Below are 18,930 nucleotides of genomic sequence, written 5' to 3'. Positions count from 1 at the left end.
CGGGCCCACAAAATAAAAAATCTAAATACATGGTAAGATTCAGCATATCAAAGAACCCCATATATTCAATTTTTGTTGAAATCAAACAAAGTTTAATTTTGGACCCCAATTTGGACCAACTTGAAAACTGGGCCAAAAATCTAAAATCTAAATACATGTTTAGATTCAGCATATCAAAGAACCCCATATATTCAATTTTTGTTGAAATCAAACAAAGTTTAATTTTGGACCCCAACTTGGACCAACTTGAAAACTGGTCCCATAATCAAAAATCTAAACACATGTTTAGATTCAGCATATCAAAGGACCCCAAAAATTCAATTTTTGCTAAAATCAAACTAAGTTTAATTTTGGACCCTTTGGACCTTAATGTAGACCAATTTAAAAAACGGGACCCAAAATTAAAAATCTAAATACACGGTTAGATTTGGCATATCAAAGAACCCCAATAATTAAATTTTTGATGAAATCAAACAAAGTTTATTTTGGACCCTTTTGACCTCAATATGAACCAATTTGATAGCGGGCCCACAAATAAAAAATCTAAATACATGGTAAGATTCAGCATATCAAAGAACCCCATATATTCAATTTTTGTTGAAATCAAACAAAGTTTAATTTTGGACCCCAATTTCGACCAACTTGAAAACTGGGCCAAAAATCAAAAATCTAAATACATGTTTAGATTCAGCATATCAAAGAACCCCATATATTCAATTTTTGTTGAAATCAAACAAAGTTTAATTTTGGACCCCAACTTGGACCAACTTGAAAACTGGGCCCATAATCAAAAATCTAAACACATGTTTAGATTCAGCATATCAAAGAACCCCAAGAATTCAATTTTTGTTAAAATCAAACTAAGTTTAATTTTGGACCCTTTGGACCTTAATGTAGACCAATTTAAAAACGGGACCCAAAATTAAAAATCTAAATACACGGTTAGATTTGGCAAATCAAAGAACCCCAATAATTCAATTTTTGATGAAATCAAACAAAGTTTAATTTCGGACCCTTTTGACCTCAATATGAACCAATTTGATAGCGGGTCCACAAATAAAAAATCTAAATACATGGTTAGATTCAGCATATCAAAGAACCCCAAGAATTCAATTTTTGATGAAATCAAACAAAGTTTAATTTTGGACCCTTTTGACCTCAATGTGGACAAAGTTGATAACGGGGCCCAAAAATCAAAAATCTAAATACATGGTTAGATCCAGCATATCAAAGAACCCCATATATTCAATTTTTGTTGAAATCAAACAAAGTTTAATTTTGGACCCCGATTTGGACCAACTTGAAAACTGGGTCCATAATCAAAAATCTAAATACATGTTTAGATTCAGCATATCAAAGAACCCTAAAAATTCACTTTTTGTTAAAATCAAACTAAGTTTAATTTTGGACCCTTTTGACCTTAATGTAGACCAATTTGAAAACGGAACCAAAAATTAAGAATCTAAATACACGGTTAGATTCGGCATATCAAAGAACCCCAATAATTCAATTTTTGATGAAATCAAACAAAGTTAAATTTTGGACCCTTTGGACCTCAATGTGGACCAATTGAAAAACGGGGCCCAAAATCCAAAAACTTAATACACGGTTAGATTCAGCATATTAAAGAACCCCAAGAATTCAAGAATAAAACCCCATTGAAATTGATCAAGAAATAAGCAATTTATACGAAGAATCTTCTTTTGCACAATACTGTGCAATTGAATATTTCTTGCTATTGTGCAATACTGTACAATTGACAATTTCTTGCTATTGCACAATATTGTGCTATTGGATATTTCTTGCTATTGCGCAATACTGTGCAATTTAAGATTTCTTGCTATTGCGCAATACTGTGCAATTGAAGATTTCTTGCAATTGTGCAATACTGTGCAATTGAAAATTTCTTGCTATTGCACAATACTTATTATATAATAATTTACACATCCTGTTTGGTGTGTATCTCCTACCATATCATTATTATTTGCTTTTAAATATTAATCAGAAATAACCAACTTAAAATGGAAAATTTTAAAAGAAAAAAAAAAGGAAAAAAAGAAAAAAAAAATCCCCCCCCCCCAAATTTTTTGAACCCCCTTATGATTCATCACCCCCAAACTCAATCCCAGCCTTCCCTTTGTGGTATGGTACCTTGCAGTACAATTTCAGAGAGATCCATACACTTGAACACAAGTTATTGTCTGGAAACTAGAAAAATGCTTATTTTTGGCCCCTTTTTGGCCCCCAATTCCTAAACGTTTCGGGCAATTACCCCCAAACTCAATTCCAGCTTTCCCTTTGTGATATGGAACCTTGTAGTACAATTTCAGAAATATCCAAACACTTACACACAAGTTATTGTCATGAAACTAGAAAAATGCTTGTTTTTTGCCCCTTTTTTGGCCCCTAATTCCTAAAATTTTGAGGCAATTACCCCCAAAATCAATTACAGCCTTCCCTTTGTGATATGGAACCTTGTGGTACAATGTCAGAGAGATCCATACACTTACACACAAGTTATTGTCTGGAAGTTACAAAAATGCTTATTTTTGGCCCCTAATTCCTTAACTGTTGGTACCATAACCCCCAAAATCAATCCCAACCTTCCTTTCGTGGTATTGAACCTTATGGTAAAATTTCATGGAGATCCATTCACTTAAACTAAAGTTAGAGTGCGAAAACCAATGTGTCTTCAGACGACGACGACGACGACGACGACGACGACGACGACGACGCCAACGTCATACCAATATACGACCAAAAAATTTTCAATTTTTGCGGTCGTATAAAAAGTGAATTCTCTTTCAGTTGGCTATAAATATTAAGGCAAACTGAAAAAGAATTTACTTTTTCTATAAATTAATTTTTAATGGTAGCAAAAAGTTGAAGACATTCTCTGAAGTTGGTCAAAGGGAGGTAATTCAAAACAATATCAACATGTTTAAATTCAGTGTCAGACTTCTAAATGTGTTTTTTTTTATCTTTTTTGAGGTTTGTTTTTCTAGATGATTTTAGAAATCTGTGATAAGGGTTCAAAAGCAAATAACCATGAGCAGCTAATCATGGATAAAATTTGAATCTAAAGTGCAATTTTTAATTCTTTTGTTCACAAGTAGAATTTATGAACCTTACAATCTCAAATAAAATGCTCTGCTGGGCGCAGCTTGATACGACCGCAGAGGTTGAACCCTGAACAGTTGGGGCAAGTATGGACACAACATTCAAGCTTGATACAGCTCTGAATTTGGATTGTGATTAAATATTTGACACAGCATAGGTTTCTGACACAGAATGAATGTGGTCTAAGAACTTAAAAATTTTTAATTTACCTATTCAAACCATATCATTATTATTTGCTTTTATATATAAATCAGAAATAACCAATTTAAAATGGAAAACTTTAAAGAAAAAAAAGGAAAAAAAGGAAAAAAAATCCCTCCCCCAAATTTTTTGAACCCCCTTATGATTCATCACCCCCAAACTCAATCCCAGCCTTCCCTTTGTGGTATGGTACCTTGCAGTACAATTTCAGAGAGATCCATACACTTGAACACAAGTTATTGTCTGGAAACTAGAAAAATGCTTTTTTTTGGCCCCTTATTCCTTAACGTTTCGGGCAATTACCCACCAAACTCTATTCCAGCTTTTCCTTTGTGATATGGAACCTTGTAGTACAATTTCGGAAAGATCCATACACTTATACACAAGTTATTGTCATGAAACTAGAAAAATGCTTGTTTTTTGCCATTTTTTTGGCCCCCAATTCCTACAATTTTGTAGCAATTACCCCCAAAATCAATCCCAGCATTCCCTTTGTGATATGTAACCTTGTGGTACAATGTCAGAGAGATCCATACACTAACACACAAGTTATGTCTGGAAGTTACAAACATGCTTATTTTTGGCCCCTAATTCCTTAACTGTTGGTACCATAACCCCCAAAATCAATCCCAACCTTCATTTTGTGGTATTGAACCTTATGGTAAAATTTCACGGAGATCCATTCACTTAAACTAAAGTTAGAGTGCGAAAACCAATGTGTCTGAAGACGACGACGACGCCGCCAACGTCATACCAATATATGACCGCAAAATTTTTTGGTGGTCGTATAAAAATCAAAAAGCTTTTAAACAAGCATGGAAATATATGCATATCCTCAGGAGTCTACACAATCTTACTGGGATTTCCAACTTCAAATTCAAATCAGTTGGTTTGAATATTCATTTATGAAAATTCAATTTCTACATCTACATGATCTATGTGTAGGTTTTTTAGTTTCTATTGGCACTCTGTATATAATTTTTGAATCATGAAACTCAATATTCTGTAATTTTTTCATATCAGTTTAAAACTTTTAAAGAGCAAAAATCTCACCCTGTTCATTCTCAGATTCTGGTTCTAGACTGAGTCTAACAAACTCTTCAATGGCATCTGTAAATCCTAATCGTCGAAAAGCATTTAAGAGACCATCTGCAGTTGGACTGGTACCCAATCTATTTTTCTGTTCAATAAACCAGTGTCTAAGGAAGCCATGGACTCTCAGCAAATTTGTTGGATTTGCCTGATTTATTTCAGATATGCGTTCAAAATCAATCATCAATTCTGGAGCAAGTTGCATCCAGTCCTCTCTTCTTGCTATGACTTCAGAAATCCCAACCAGTTTACTTTCAGTTATTGACAGTTGTACCTCTAACAAATATAATTTCAAATTAAATCACATGTGTTTGTTTTTATGGTGTTCTTCTGCACAGTAAATTAGTTACACTTAGGTTCATCCAGTTTTTTTTTTAAATCTTCAAAAACAAGTGATCTAAGTACATGAAATTCACCTACAGTAATATCAACACTGAGTTCACACCTCGCTTGTAGTAGCAAGGTGTGTTAGACTTTGATATTTGAGTGCTAAAAGAGGCATTTAACACCAGCAATCATTAATCAATCATTCTAGTACGATCTTAAAAATAGTAAAATTAATAGTAAAAGCCGAGTTTTCAGTTACACAACAAATCCTGTTTTTGCACCCATATTTCATTAATATTGTGTTTTCTAATGGGTTATCTTTAATTTACTTTAAATTTTATTTCCATTTCAAATCTTACAAATTTAAAATTTCAGTCTGCTATATAAATTTCAAAAAGTTTGGTTAAAGCTTTTGAATGTACACTTACCTACTGCCTGACTGGTTAAGCATTTATATAAAAATTAAAACAACTTAGGCTTTAAATTTTTTTTACGAAATTCCAAGGGCCTTAATTACATCTTTAAAACACAAATACGAATTCAATCCATAAATTACCATAATACACTTACCAATTTTTTTTCTCACTATCTAAATTTATTTAATTAAAAAAAATCCTTAACAGTTGGATTTTGGAATGACAGCAAAAATGCAAGGATGGACAGACTCTTAACACAGTATAATCTGGTCACTCTCTCTCTGATGGAGACATAAAAATCTGACAGATATTACCCATTTTCAAGTTTGTAACAAGATACAACATTTTGTGTTGCCTTACTTATATCTATACAAATTGCATTTATGCATTGATTTTTATTTATATTACCTTCAGAACTAATATCCTGTGAACTTCTGTCTGACAACGACACAGTTCCTGCAGTTAACCCACTGTCTCCAGGGGATTGCTCCTCTGTAACAACATCATTACGAGGTACCAGATGATTCACTGGTACCTCACTACTTATTCCTGTTCTATTAACAGGTGAAGGTTCTGCTGGTGGCTGGTTCCTAATACCTATCACAGATGGGTAGTAACCAGTTGATGGTTGTTCTTGCTGTGAATACAAAAAAACTGGATCCTCCTGTTGACTTGGAACCAGTCTGTCACGTTCCCTGTCTAACACTTTAAGTCTTTTCGCCATGTTACTATCCACATTACCATCGCGTCTACCATTTTTGTTTGATCTGGTACCCTGAATGTCTACTATTTCTTGCTGACTTGGAATAACACTGGCAGTTGAATTTTGGAATTGCCCTAAATGTAATGGTATTTGGTTCCCTGTAAATTGTACTGAATGCTCAGTAGCTCGTGTAGGTCTCTGTTGTTCCACTGTGTAAGCAGGAGGGATATGACCTTCACCTTGGTATTCTGGTTCCATTGCTATTTCAATTGTTCTGGGTATCTGTCCTTCTTCCACTGGTCCATATCCTAACTCTGTATTTCCTCCTGTTGGCTGAGCTCCTAGCAAAAAAATACAAGTTTATAGATCAGATTAAGGATGTTCGCTACTCTGTTTCAAAGTAACAAGCTTTTTAAAAGACTGTTATAAATTGATAGTACAAATGTATATGAATAATGGAACTTAAAAATTCGTAAGGGTTCTGCGGAACCCAGTGTCTCGCCTACTTTTGCTGTTAATCGCAGGCTCAACAAAAATGAGGAAAAAAATTCAATAAAAATATTCCTTTAGATACTATCTTTTGATTGTAAGAAGCTTCTGTCAAAGTTTGGTATAAATCCAGGATAGTTTATGAATCTAATAAATGTTTTAAAAACTTTAACTGCAGACTGTAATTAATGTCAACTGGAAGAAAAACTAAGTCCATTTATAGTTAAAATACGGTTAAACAGGTACAAATTTTAACAAAATTTCCTTCTAGATACTAGCTTTTGATCATAAACAAGCTTCTGTCCAAATTTGGTACAAATCCAGGATAGTTTAAGAAAGTTATTAAAATTTTAAAAACTTTAACCAGAGTGAAAATATTGCTTCCTGGCAGAAAAACTAAGTCCATTTATAAGTAAAATACGGAAAAAATGAAATTTTTTTTTTAACAAATTTACTTCTGGATACTATCATGATCATAAACAAGCTTCTGTCCAAGTTTGGTAGAAATCAAGGATAGTTTAAGAAAGTTATTAAAATTTCAAAAACTTTAACCACAGAGTGAATATTTGTGGATGCCGACGACGACGACGCTGACGGAATGTAGGATCGCTATGTCTCGCTTTTTCGACTAAAGTCGAAGGCTCGACAAAAAGCAGAAAAAAATGAAGGGTCCGGGTGTTTGTTTTTGAGATAAAAGCCATTGAAAATTTTGCGGGAAAGGATTCTCTCTAGATTTTTCATACATTTAATATTGACACCTTTTTTCTTTCAAAAACTATGAAAGATTCAAAGAATAACAAGGATTTTATAAGATTTTCAAATATGGCTTTTTAAACTATATGTTATAAAACTGTGAAAAGAAAAGTAGGGGTTAGCAGGCTAATTTTTTTAATGGCACTACATAGATAACACCAGAGGATTCCAAATATCTGGCAAAAACTCAAAAATCAAGTGGAGCGAACATCCTTAATAAAAACTTTATAATTCGGTTTTATAATTTACATGCACTAGGAATCAATTATGAACTGAAATTGTCATTTTGATCTGAACAAATCTTAAAAATCATCTTTCAACATGTTCAAGGGCAATAACTCCTATAAGGGATCAATTGACAATTTCTATGATGTTGATTTATTTGTAAGTCCTTACTTTGCTTTACATTTTTGCTTTATGAAGTTTCTCTCGATCTATAATAGTTTCCGTAATAAAAAATGAAAAAAATTGTCTCTTAAAAGTAATAAATCCAATAAGGGTCTAATTGACAATTTCGGTAATGTTGGCTTATTTGAAAGTCTTACTTTGCTGAACATTTTTACCATTCAATATCATAGTTTCCGAAAAAAAAACTGACAATTCTAATACAAATAGTCTTTCAAGGGCAACAACTCCTAACAGATCAATTGACGAATTCAGCCAAAGGACTTATTGGTAGATCTTATTTTTTTATCTATAATAATGTTCAAGATGATAACCTAAAACTGAGAAATAACTCCAAATTTGTGTGACTGATTAGTCTGAAAATCTTCCTTCATGTAGATCTTTACATGATGACCATTTTACTTCCCCCCTCCCCCTTTCCAGTTTATGTTCTATTTTTAGACATGGAGACCATGTTTGTTGACTAATAAAAAAAACACAAACTTTATACAAGATACCATAAAGGTCATTCACCCCAAGAAGTTGGTTTAGAAGTTTCAGAGAAGATCTTTGAAAAAGTTTACAACTATGACGAAGGACAACAACCACAGACAACAACAGACACCAAGTTATGACAATAGCCCTTTGGGCCAGGTGTGCTAATAAAAGTTTGAAAACACCATAAATATAAATTTAAAAAAAATCTTGAACATAGTTGTAAATAACATGAATAAGAAATTTAACCTTACATTCCATAACAAAATATTAAAATCAGCTTAAAATTAATTTTCCATGATTATGATCAACAGTCAGGGGACTTATTGAAATAAGTGATTTTTAAATCACTTATTTAAGTAGCAAATTGGAAGTTTTGTCACAAATTGTGATTTTGTAGTTCTACCAAAATTTTAAACACATAGGTATAGATAATATCTTTTCATTAGTAAAATTGAAAAAAAAATGAACTTTTTGCTCCTTTTAAGCAGCAAGGTTTATGCCTTTGATGCAATCATTTAGCTGCAAATTCTATTTTAGTTGAAAAAATGCTATAAAAATGGCTTTACATAATAAACTGATACTTTCTTAACAGATTTTTCCCAGCAGTGGGAGTATTTTTCCTGTAAAATTCAAGGTTTCATCTTATAGATTATGTAATAACATTCTACTGTTCGCGATCAAAATTTCACTGTTCGGGGGTGTTGAAATTAATGGGGGTTATTAAAATAATGATACTTAAAGAAGTGATTTTTTGGAAGGAAATTGAGGTATGAAACTTAAACAAGTGATTTTTATGTCATTATCCTAGATTTAGTACAAGGTCATCACCTGACATGACCCGGTCATCCTATCAACACAGATGTTGGTTCTGATAATTTCAGCAACATAATTAGTCCCTGCATGGATCATTAGTATTCTATATATATAAAGCTACAATCAAATTAAATCACTTAGTCTAGTGATTAATTTGTACTACTTAAACAGGTCATTATTAAAGAAAGACAACTCTTACTTCCAACCTTTATGGACATAATGTTACTTGAATCAGTGATTTAGAAAATCACTCATTTAAGTAAGTCCCCTGACTGATCAAAGAAAAGAAATGGCATGGCCATGTCCAATCTAAAGGATAAGTACAAGTGGGTTTTTTTTTTAAGTTTTCCATCTCTATGCCAAGTCCTAACGTGGATGGATGGATATGACAAAATCCACCTTACCTTTAGTGTAATGGGTCTATATATGAGGGTCTGGATTGGGTATGCAGAATAGAGAGTAATGGACAAAGATTAAAGAAAAGAGAATAAAGGGTGCTAAAATATAAAGAATAGAGGATAATGGCAAAAAATTTATTGATAAAGAATACAGAACAATGACCTAAAAGTAAAAAGAATACATAATTGAAAGACAGCCCATCCAGACCCTCATATATTTTTGACAAGCTGTGGTACCTTGATAGGCTCTGACTTTGGTGATTAAATCTCCTCGATCCATCATCTTCAACAGTTTGTACAATACTTCAACATTAACAGGTGATAAATCACCAGATCTCTCAAGCTGGATAAATACATCACAGATAGATTTAATTTTATCATGTTTAGATCGGGGAATTACTGAAGACAAGGTGAAAAGAGCCGTCTTCAAATCCGCAGTCTCCATTTCTTCAGCGATTTCAAACAGTAGTAATCTTAAAAATAATAAACAAACATTTAAATGTTAGGAGAGAAGGTGTGCCATTGTGGTTTAAGTATTTGTTGGTCATTGTTATATACATGTATGTATTTGCATGTTCCATGTCAAGGACCTTGTAGGTAGTTGTTGTATGTCATGATGTCTTAATGTTTTATGTTCTTATGAGTTTGTTGAGTGGAAGGCAACCTTGTTTCTCATCTCTTTTCTCGATGGATAACATATATGCAATCGGACATTTATTGTCAAATCATTGGGATTTGTGCCCAAAAAAATCATTTGATTCATAAATCATTGTAAATTGGCTGAATTGACATATGTTTTCTCATGTGCTCAACATGCTCAATGTCGAAGGCCGTACTGTACAGTGGCCTATTATTGCCTACATCCTCTTTATTTGGTTAGAAAGAAGTTAGGTAGAAATGAGAGAAAATAAGATGAGGTAATCAGCTACTGATGGCAGATATTTGATACTCAGTCAAGTTAAGTCATATCTTTTCTAGACGTTAGGCCATTTAGATCTTGACATATATCTATTTTAACATGTTTAAAGACACTTGACCATGACCTATAGATTGTTGAAGAAAAATAGTTTAACCTATTTTGAAGACACCTGACCATGACCTATAGATTATTGAAGAAAGTTAGTTGAATTCTAGATGTTTTTTCTTCTTTCTTTCATCTTTTTTTTAGGGGGGTGAGTGTAGGTGGGTTGTATCTTTGGGTTGCTGTCTCATAGACATATATAACATGTACAACACCTCTTCTCTAAGAATCTTATTAATATCAATTTTACTAAAGCTACTACAAATTTTTATTTCGATACAAGGACAGGTCATATTGTCAAGAAAATCTAAAAAGAAATAAAACTAGAGGCTCACAAGAGCCTGTGTCGCTCACCTGATTCTACTTTGGTTTTGGAAATCATGTAAAAATAGATTAAAATCATAACAGATACCCTAATAATGAGTGAGGCCATATTTGGTTTAATATTGGTCCTGTAATTTGATAAAAAATCCTGGTGGCCATCTTGAACAGTAAATCGGCAACAAAGTAGCAACACTTCATCAGTACCTCATAAGAAACATTTATGCCATGCTTTGGTTTCATTCCATTCAGTGCATTTGTATGTATTTCCCATAGGGTCTTATGTTAAAGGAAGTCCCCCCATTGGCGGCCATCATGGATGAAGGATCAGCTTCAAAGTAACAAAACTTAGTCAGCACCTCATAAGGAACATTCATGCCATGTTTGGTTTCAATCCATTCAGTATGTGGTTCTCTATAAGAAGACATTTGTATGTATTGCCCATAGGGTCCTTTGTTAAACATTGTCCCCATCTGGTGGCCATCGTGGATGAAGGATCAGCTTCAAAGTAACAACACTTTGTCAGCACCTCAAAAGGAACATGCATGCCATGTTTGGTTTCATTCCATTCAATGGTTCTCTAAAAGAAAACATTTGTATGTATTTCTCATAGGGTCCTATGTTAAACTAAGTCCTCCGCTGGCGGCCATCTTAGATTATGGATCGGCTTCATAGTAACAACTCTTGGTCAGCACCTCACAAGGAACATTCATGCCATGTTTGGTTTCATTCCATTCAGTGGTTCTCTAAAAGAAGACATTTGTATGTATTTCCCATAGGGTCCTATGTTAAACTAAGTCCCCCGCTGGCGGCCATCTTGGATTATGGATCGGCAAATAAAAATATTTGTGTGGTTTCAGTTACCCTACCTACCCTACTTTTTAGTCTTAATAATAGCCTCCCCTAAAGATTTTTTTGTCATTTTTCATTAAGCACTGTTAAAGTCAGAATGTTGCTCCCATAGACATGATACATTTTGTAGACTCAATGTAAAAAAAAACAATAAAATTAAAAAAAATCCCTACCTACCTACCCTAACTTTTTTTTGGATGTAACTGGAACTACACATACTATTTTATTTGGCCTAATAATGATTGAGGCCAAATTTGGTTTAATATTGGCCCCGTAATCATGGTAATATAATCAAAAGCAGAAGACTTTTGTAAAGTTTACAGAAATTACCAATAAATTCCTTGAAATTGTAGAAAATGACTTTATGAGAACAATGACAAATCAGCTACAAAGTAATAACACTTGGTCAGCACCTCAAAAGAAACATTTCTTCCATGTTTGGTTTCAATCCATTAAGCAGTCACTTGTATATATTTCCCATATCTAGGGTCCTTTGTTAAACTAAGTCCCCCGATGGCAGCCATCTTGGTTGATGGATTTGCTACAAAGTAACAACCCTTGGTCAGCACCTCATAAGGAACATTCATGCCATGTTTGGTTTCATTCCATTCAGGTTTTCTTCAAAAGAAAGCTTTTGTACACATTTCCCATAGGGTCCTATGTTAAACTAAGTCCCCGCTGACAGCCATCTTGGATGTTTGATCGCCTACAAAGTTACAACCCTTGGTCAGCACCTCATAAGGAACATTCATGCCATGTTTTATTTCATTCCATTTAGTGGTTCTCTAAAAGAAGACATTTGTATGTATTTCCCATAGGGTCCTATGTTAAACTAAGTCCCTCTCTGGCGGCCATCTTGGATGATGGATCGGCTTCAAAGTAACAACACTTAGTAAGCACCTCATAAGGAACATTCATGCAATGTTTGGTTTCATTCCATTCAGTGGTTCTCTAAAAGAAGACATTTGTATGTATTGTCCATAGGGTACTATGTTAAACGAAGTCCCCCGCTGACGGCCATCTTGGATGATGGATCGGCTTCAAAGTAACAACACTTAGTCAGCACCTCATAAGGAACATTCATGCCATGTTTGGTTTCATTCCATTCAGTGGTTCTCTAAAAAATGACATTTGTATGTATTGTCCATAGGGTCCTATGTTAAAGGAAGTCCCCCGCTGGCGGCCATCTTGGATGATTGATCGCCTACAAAGTTACAAAACTTGGTCAGCACCTCATAAGGAACATGCATGCCATGTTTTATTTCATTCCATTTAGTGGTTCTCTAAAAGAAGATATTTGTATTTATTTCCCGTAGGGTCCTATGTTAAACTAAGTCCCCCTTTGGTGGCCATCTTGGATGATGGATCGGCTTTAAAGTAACAATACTTAGTCAGCACCTCATAAGGAACATTCATGCCATGTTTGGTTTCATTCCATTCAGTGGTTCTCTAAAAGAAGACATTTGTATGTATTGTCTATAGGGTCCTATGTTAAAGGAATTCTCCGCTGGCGGTCATCTTGGATGATGGATCAGCTTCAAAGTAACAACACTTGGTCAGCACCTCATAAGGAACATTCATGCCATGTTTGGTTTCATTCCATTCAGTGGTTCTCTAAAAGAAGACATTTGTATGTATTGTCCATAGGGTCCTATGTTAAAGGAAGTCCCCCGCTGGCGGCCATCTTGGATGATGGATCGGCTTCAAAGTAACAACACTTGGTCAGCACCTCATAAGGAACATTCATGCAATGTTTGGTTTTATTCCATTCAGTGGTTCTCTGAAAGAAGACATTTGTATGTATTGTCCATAGGGTCCTATGTTAAACAAAGTTCCCCGCTGGTGGCCATCTTGGATGATGGATCAGCTACAAAGTAACAACACTTGGTCAGCACCTCATAAGGAACATTAATGCCATGTTTGGTTCCATTCCATTCAGTGGTTCTCTAGAAGAAGTTCAAAATGTAAGAAGTTAATGACGATGACGAAGGAGGACAGACGCCAAGTGATGAGAAAAGCTGACTTGACCCTTTGGGTCAGGTGAGCAAAAAAAAGAAAACAATATTACCTAAAAGGTGAAAAATTTGAACGTCCACTTTCCACTCTATTCTTTACTTGGATTTGATTAAAACCCATTTTCCTGATTAAGTCGATTCGATGACATCTACACAAACTTTCCAACAGGTAATCCACCTCCCCTCGTGAAGTGTCAATTTTTCCAAGTCTTTCAAGTTCATTAAAGATTTGAATTCCATCTTCAATTTTTTCTAAAGTTTTCTGTGCTATGTGATCTTGACAGAGGAATTTTAACGATTTTATATCATCTGATTCAAGTTCACCGTCAATTGTAATTAATCCTTTGGTTAGGTCTGTCTGATTTATATTATTATGATATTGAAAAGATTCAAACTCAATCATTGTTTCTTTTTTATAAGTTTTCACTTAAATATCACATTGTCTTGTTTCTCTGAAAAATATATAAAAAATGTATCAAAAATATATAATGTTGAAAATTAATCATTTATATCATGTATATTCTGAAACTAATATAATTCTATTAACAATATAGTTAGTGATGGATCTTCAAATTTTTCAATGTAGCTACAATACAAAAGTTCCACGATATACCATTTTTAAGTTTCATTTTACACACACCAGTCACACAAATACATCGGACAGTTATGCAAATTATCATCTCGTAGCCTGAAATACAAATAATGATAAATGTCCATTCATTTTCAGCAATATGATTGTGCCAGAAACATTTATTTGAATTCTTACATAATGTATTAAAACTATGTCATAATTGTCCATGATACCAAAACTGCCTTCGTGGTCTTGTGTTAGCATGCTCGCCCTGAGTGGAGGCGGTTGGGAGTTCGATCCCTGGCTGGGTCAACACCAACAACTTGAAAATAAGAATTTGCTGCTTCTCTGCTAAGGAGTGAGAGCAAATACTTGTAGGCTTGCAGTCAGAATAGTGTATCCAGTTATGGTGGCATGTCTGCCTGTAGACTGTTACCTTGTGAACTAGCATGTTAAAAATCCTGCTCTGTGTTAGCCTAGTACAAAGCAAGGTTTATATTCATATCACATTATCATGTTCTCATCCTGAATATGCATTTAATTTGCTAGTGGAGTTTAAACAGCTATCCATGATCCCAACAGGAAAGAGGCTAATTGTTCAGAGAGATGTTATCCAAAAAATAAAAACATTTGAAAGGCTATTTTAATTTTTGCATTTCTGGACATCAAAATTCCAAAAGTAGAAACCTAAAAAAGAACAGCACATACTGTATGTGAATTCAGAGCTATTTAAAGACTAAATGAGCTTAGGGAAAAGTTAGGTCTTTTTTTAAATGGATCAATTATGCAAGAATATGGTATATATGCTTGTTAAAACCATCTATGCGTTATCTATATATATGCTTGTTAAAACCATCTATGCATTATCTCCACAGTTGGGTTGGCTTGCTTGCTTTGTTTGTATAAATGTTTGCCCAAGCATTGTAATTAAGATTTGACATCTGCAATCAATAGATAGGCGGGGCTTCAGCTTGTATACATTATACTCTGCATTATACTTAACATGCTTAACATCCAATAACATTTTAAGTGTAATGTATACAAGCTGAAGCCCCTCTATCTATTGATTACAGATGTCAATCTTAATTACAATGCTTGAGCAAACGTTTATACAAACAAAGCAAGCAAGCCAACCAAAGTATTAATCTACAAGCAATAGGAAATTAGCTCTAATGTATGTTTTATGGGCTTCTTTTGTTTTGTATGACAGCCAGTATTTTCATATCCATAAAAGACATAGGTCTAGACATTAATGATTGTAATGTTTATTTTCTACTTTTTTGCACAAAATTTGTGATGAAATTTTACAAAGAAATGTGGTAAAACATGTAAAAAGGACTCAACTTTAATTTGATCCTTTGATAGATAATATCAATGGTTGTAGAAAAGGTATGTCTCAAAGGGATTAATATTCTACTATAAGAACCAAATTTTGCAGGAACTTGCCACATTTTCATGCTGTTTATTGCAAATAAATGCGGAATGTTGGCAACAATGGACAAGGGCATACAAAAAAGAAATTGTTTTTCACCATTTTAACTATTGGAAATTAAATCAATATGGAAGATACTGATAACACACATATGCACATGTACATGTATGACACAAACAATTAGATTAGTTTATTAGAAAGCAAAAATATCAAAGTATATTTGTTCCACGTATCAGAAGTACCCCTGGAAACTTTGTTATAAACGACATAATATCTGTTCCTACAGTCAGGGGTTCTACTTGTACAAGTAATCTTTATTTACTTGAAGAAGTAAAAAAAATATACTTATATAAATTAATTATAATGTTTGACTAATCTCCCCTTTATTTTCTCAAAAATTCACTTGTATAAGTAAATTTTTTTTACAATCCCACAAAAATTCTCAAGTTTTGAGATGTAAAATCATGCTTTTAATGATTTTTCCCAGGTTAGCTCATAATTTTTGATTAAAGTTCAATGTTTCATCTCATTAATTCAATAAAGAAACTGATTGCCAAAGATCTTCAAAAATTGCTCCTTGGGGGCTTGTAAATGAGCAGTGTTCTGAAGATAACAGACAAATGAGATTTTCAATGTCCATGAAATTACACTTACATGATTAGTTAAGACATCTGCAGAAGGACAGACAATTTAAAATTCTATTAGAACAAAGAAGTCCTAAGAATTCAAGAAAAGAAAATAGGATGACTTTTTCACTTATATAAGTAAACATATGCAACTATTCCAGTCATAATTACGTTCGATAACTCTGCATGTTACTGGTTTAATTAGGATTATGTAAAATTTACTAGTTACCCGATGAATGGTTTAAAGAAAATTGAAAAATATAGTTATTTCACCTCGGTTAATATCCATTCGAGGTCTTCTTTTATAAATATAAAATAATATCGTAATGAATTTCATTGAGAATCTGACAACACTAATCAACATAGGTATTGTCAAAACATACATCTACATAGGTATTGTCAAAACTTACATCGTGATTAGGTGCCATGTTTGTTTTCTTTGATTACGTTGATGTTATGACTTAATATCTCCTTAGTCTAGCTATGTCCTTGGCTATCATTATAGTGACAATAACGTGTCATATTTAATTGCAATATAAACAGTGAAATTAAATTGAATTATTTGCATGGACAAAATAAGTGTCGATCATCGTCTACGTTTGAAAATTATTTGGTCGCCATTTTTTAAATTTTTTATAAAAAAACAACAGCATGTATCAGCTTTATCAAAAGGAACCAATGTTTGATTCTATGCTGCTTTAAGGTAAGACAATGACTGAAAACGCGAGCATCCAACAGTTATTTGATTTTCATTTTAACAATCTTACAAAATATATTTTTACCAAGTCGGCCCACGCTGTCAATGTGGTCGCTATCTTGAAAAATAATATCCGATTTTCTGAAAATAGCTAATTTTCAAATCAATTTGGAAGGGACGTAATAAAAAATTAAACTATTGCATGTACGATATTTCAAATATTTATGAATATAGTAATAAGCACATATTTCCACAATTTTTCCATCTGTTTTGTTTAAATCGCAATTTTAGGTTTAACACGACAGAAAATCCAATATTTATTGGAGTTGGATGATTTAACAGTGTGAATTATTGAGGCAACAAGACAAATTTTCAAAAGCATTTGGAAGGGAGAAGACCAAAATTTAAACTTTTCCAAAAGGCATAAATATATTTCTAAATATATGAGGAATTACTATATATTTCCACACTTTTTTTATCATGAACTTAAAGTAATTTATTTTATCGATTCCTGAAAGCCCCTGTGCATTTCTATACATTTTACTTGGGCATGATACGGGTGATGTGTGACGTCGCCAATGTCACGTGATGACTGCTATAGTTGGATATGAAATCTGAATGTCTAAGGGACATAACTAAGCCAATTTTTTGTTTACCTATACAAGTAAATAAAATACACTTGTATAAGTATCCTACAAATTTACTTATATAAGTATATTAATATTACTTCTTCAAGTTTTTTCGGGGTTCGTATGGATAGTAAACCCGGCAAATTGTAACAAACCCCTGTGCAAACACGACAAAAGAGGATGGTTAAAAACTTTTACTTAATTTTCTTAATATGGAGTGTTACATGTACCTTAAAATAAAAAAGAAATAATAGACAATAAAATTCCTACCAACCTTCTCAATAACTTTTTGGATTTCTAAATGAACATCTGGATTCACTGCTTGAACAAAATGTCATAAGTAGGGGAAGTAACCCCAGAAAACAGAAATGGGATTGACATTTAAGTGTTATGTAGTAAAATCAAATACAATCTGAAATTTGTTAAACCTCATCCATGAAGGAACATTCACGTAGTCTGTAGCTATCGGAATGAAACTATTCGTTCATATAAGTTTCCTGTAAACATGATAAATGATGTCTGATCGGAGTGATCCTTAAGGACTAATCATCAGTTATTTATAACATTTCACTCCCCAAGTCTTGATTCGCATTTTGTAATTTTGTATTAAAATAGCATACCAATCTTCCTGGTGTTTAGCAGTTAAAATGTAAAATCCTCTTATTCTTACTTTCAAACGAAGTTCAAGTTGAACTGGAAATCCTTTATCAGAAATCCCCTTATTCTAAAAATAAATTAATGAAAAATCTTTGTGAGATCATGTACATGTACGTGTACTAAATATCAGTTTTTATCGTTTTTTATCTCTACTGAAACATACCATACTTTTTTAATTATTTTACTCGATAATAAAAAAATAATTTCAGTATAATTTTGTACATCTAACTATACTGTAGTTCATCGAATTGGTGAATTTCTCATCTGAAAGTTTTGTGTGAGATAGTTTTCGACGGAAGTTTGACATCTCTCCCAATTACCAACTCGCCCTCTTATCTTCTCGTCCCTTCATTCCACGTACACACTCGCCCCAAATTGATGAGATCTCGTTATCGTGGTTATGTATACTTCTCATCACAGACACGCACACACACACAACACATAATCTGATAATGTTCATCGAAAAATTTATACATACTGGAGTGAAAAGATGAATTACAATTATGAGGGTTACTCAAGTCAGTTTACTGACAACACATATATCGGCTGAAATATACCTACCGTGCTCCTGTCATTGGAGGGAACACAACACAGTTTTGTACACAAATATGGCGATACGAAACTCGATCAGAAATCAATTTTACGATATCTAAACGTTTAGATACGAAGCGAAAAATATCGTGTGCAACACTGGCCATATGCAACTATTCCAGTCATAATTACGTTCGATAACTCTGCATGAATCTGGTTTAATTAGGATTATGTAAAATTTACTGGTTACCCGTGAGCTGATTACAAAAATTGAGAAAATATATAGATATTTCACCTCGGTTAACATCCATTCGAGGTTTACTTTTATTGATATAAAATAATATCATAAAATAATTTCATTAAGAATCGGACAATACCAATCTG

General features: G+C 33.3%; 1 protein-coding gene across 3 annotated transcripts in view; it reads right to left on the bottom strand.

Moving 5' to 3' along the window:
- LOC127718964 (caspase-8-like) overlaps positions 1-18,071 on the bottom strand; it is a 33,909-nt gene extending 15,838 nt beyond the window's left edge. Inside the window, exons 1-5 of one of the 3 annotated variants that reach the window (XM_052225033.1) lie at positions 17,979-18,071; positions 13,457-13,855; positions 9,432-9,667; positions 5,565-6,200; positions 4,375-4,689 (exon numbers count right to left, since the gene is read on the bottom strand). In XM_052225033.1, coding sequence (XP_052080993.1) covers positions 4,375-4,689; positions 5,565-6,200; positions 9,432-9,667; positions 13,457-13,806 — 1,537 coding nt within the window. In that variant the 5' untranslated portion in view covers positions 13,807-13,855; positions 17,979-18,071. Of the gene's footprint in view, positions 1-4,374; positions 4,690-5,564; positions 6,201-9,431; positions 9,668-13,456; positions 13,856-17,632; positions 17,943-17,978 lie in introns of those variants that run through there. The other 2 variants (XM_052225035.1, XM_052225036.1) reach the window with 2 other exon arrangements.
- Between the last annotated feature and the right edge of the window lie 859 nt (positions 18,072-18,930).

Source organism: Mytilus californianus, unplaced genomic scaffold (assembly GCF_021869535.1).
Source record: "Mytilus californianus isolate M0D057914Y unplaced genomic scaffold, xbMytCali1.0.p SCAF_10, whole genome shotgun sequence".
Classification (NCBI taxonomy): domain Eukaryota; kingdom Metazoa; phylum Mollusca; class Bivalvia; order Mytilida; family Mytilidae; genus Mytilus; species Mytilus californianus.
This window is presented reverse-complemented; position numbering and strand designations above follow the sequence as displayed.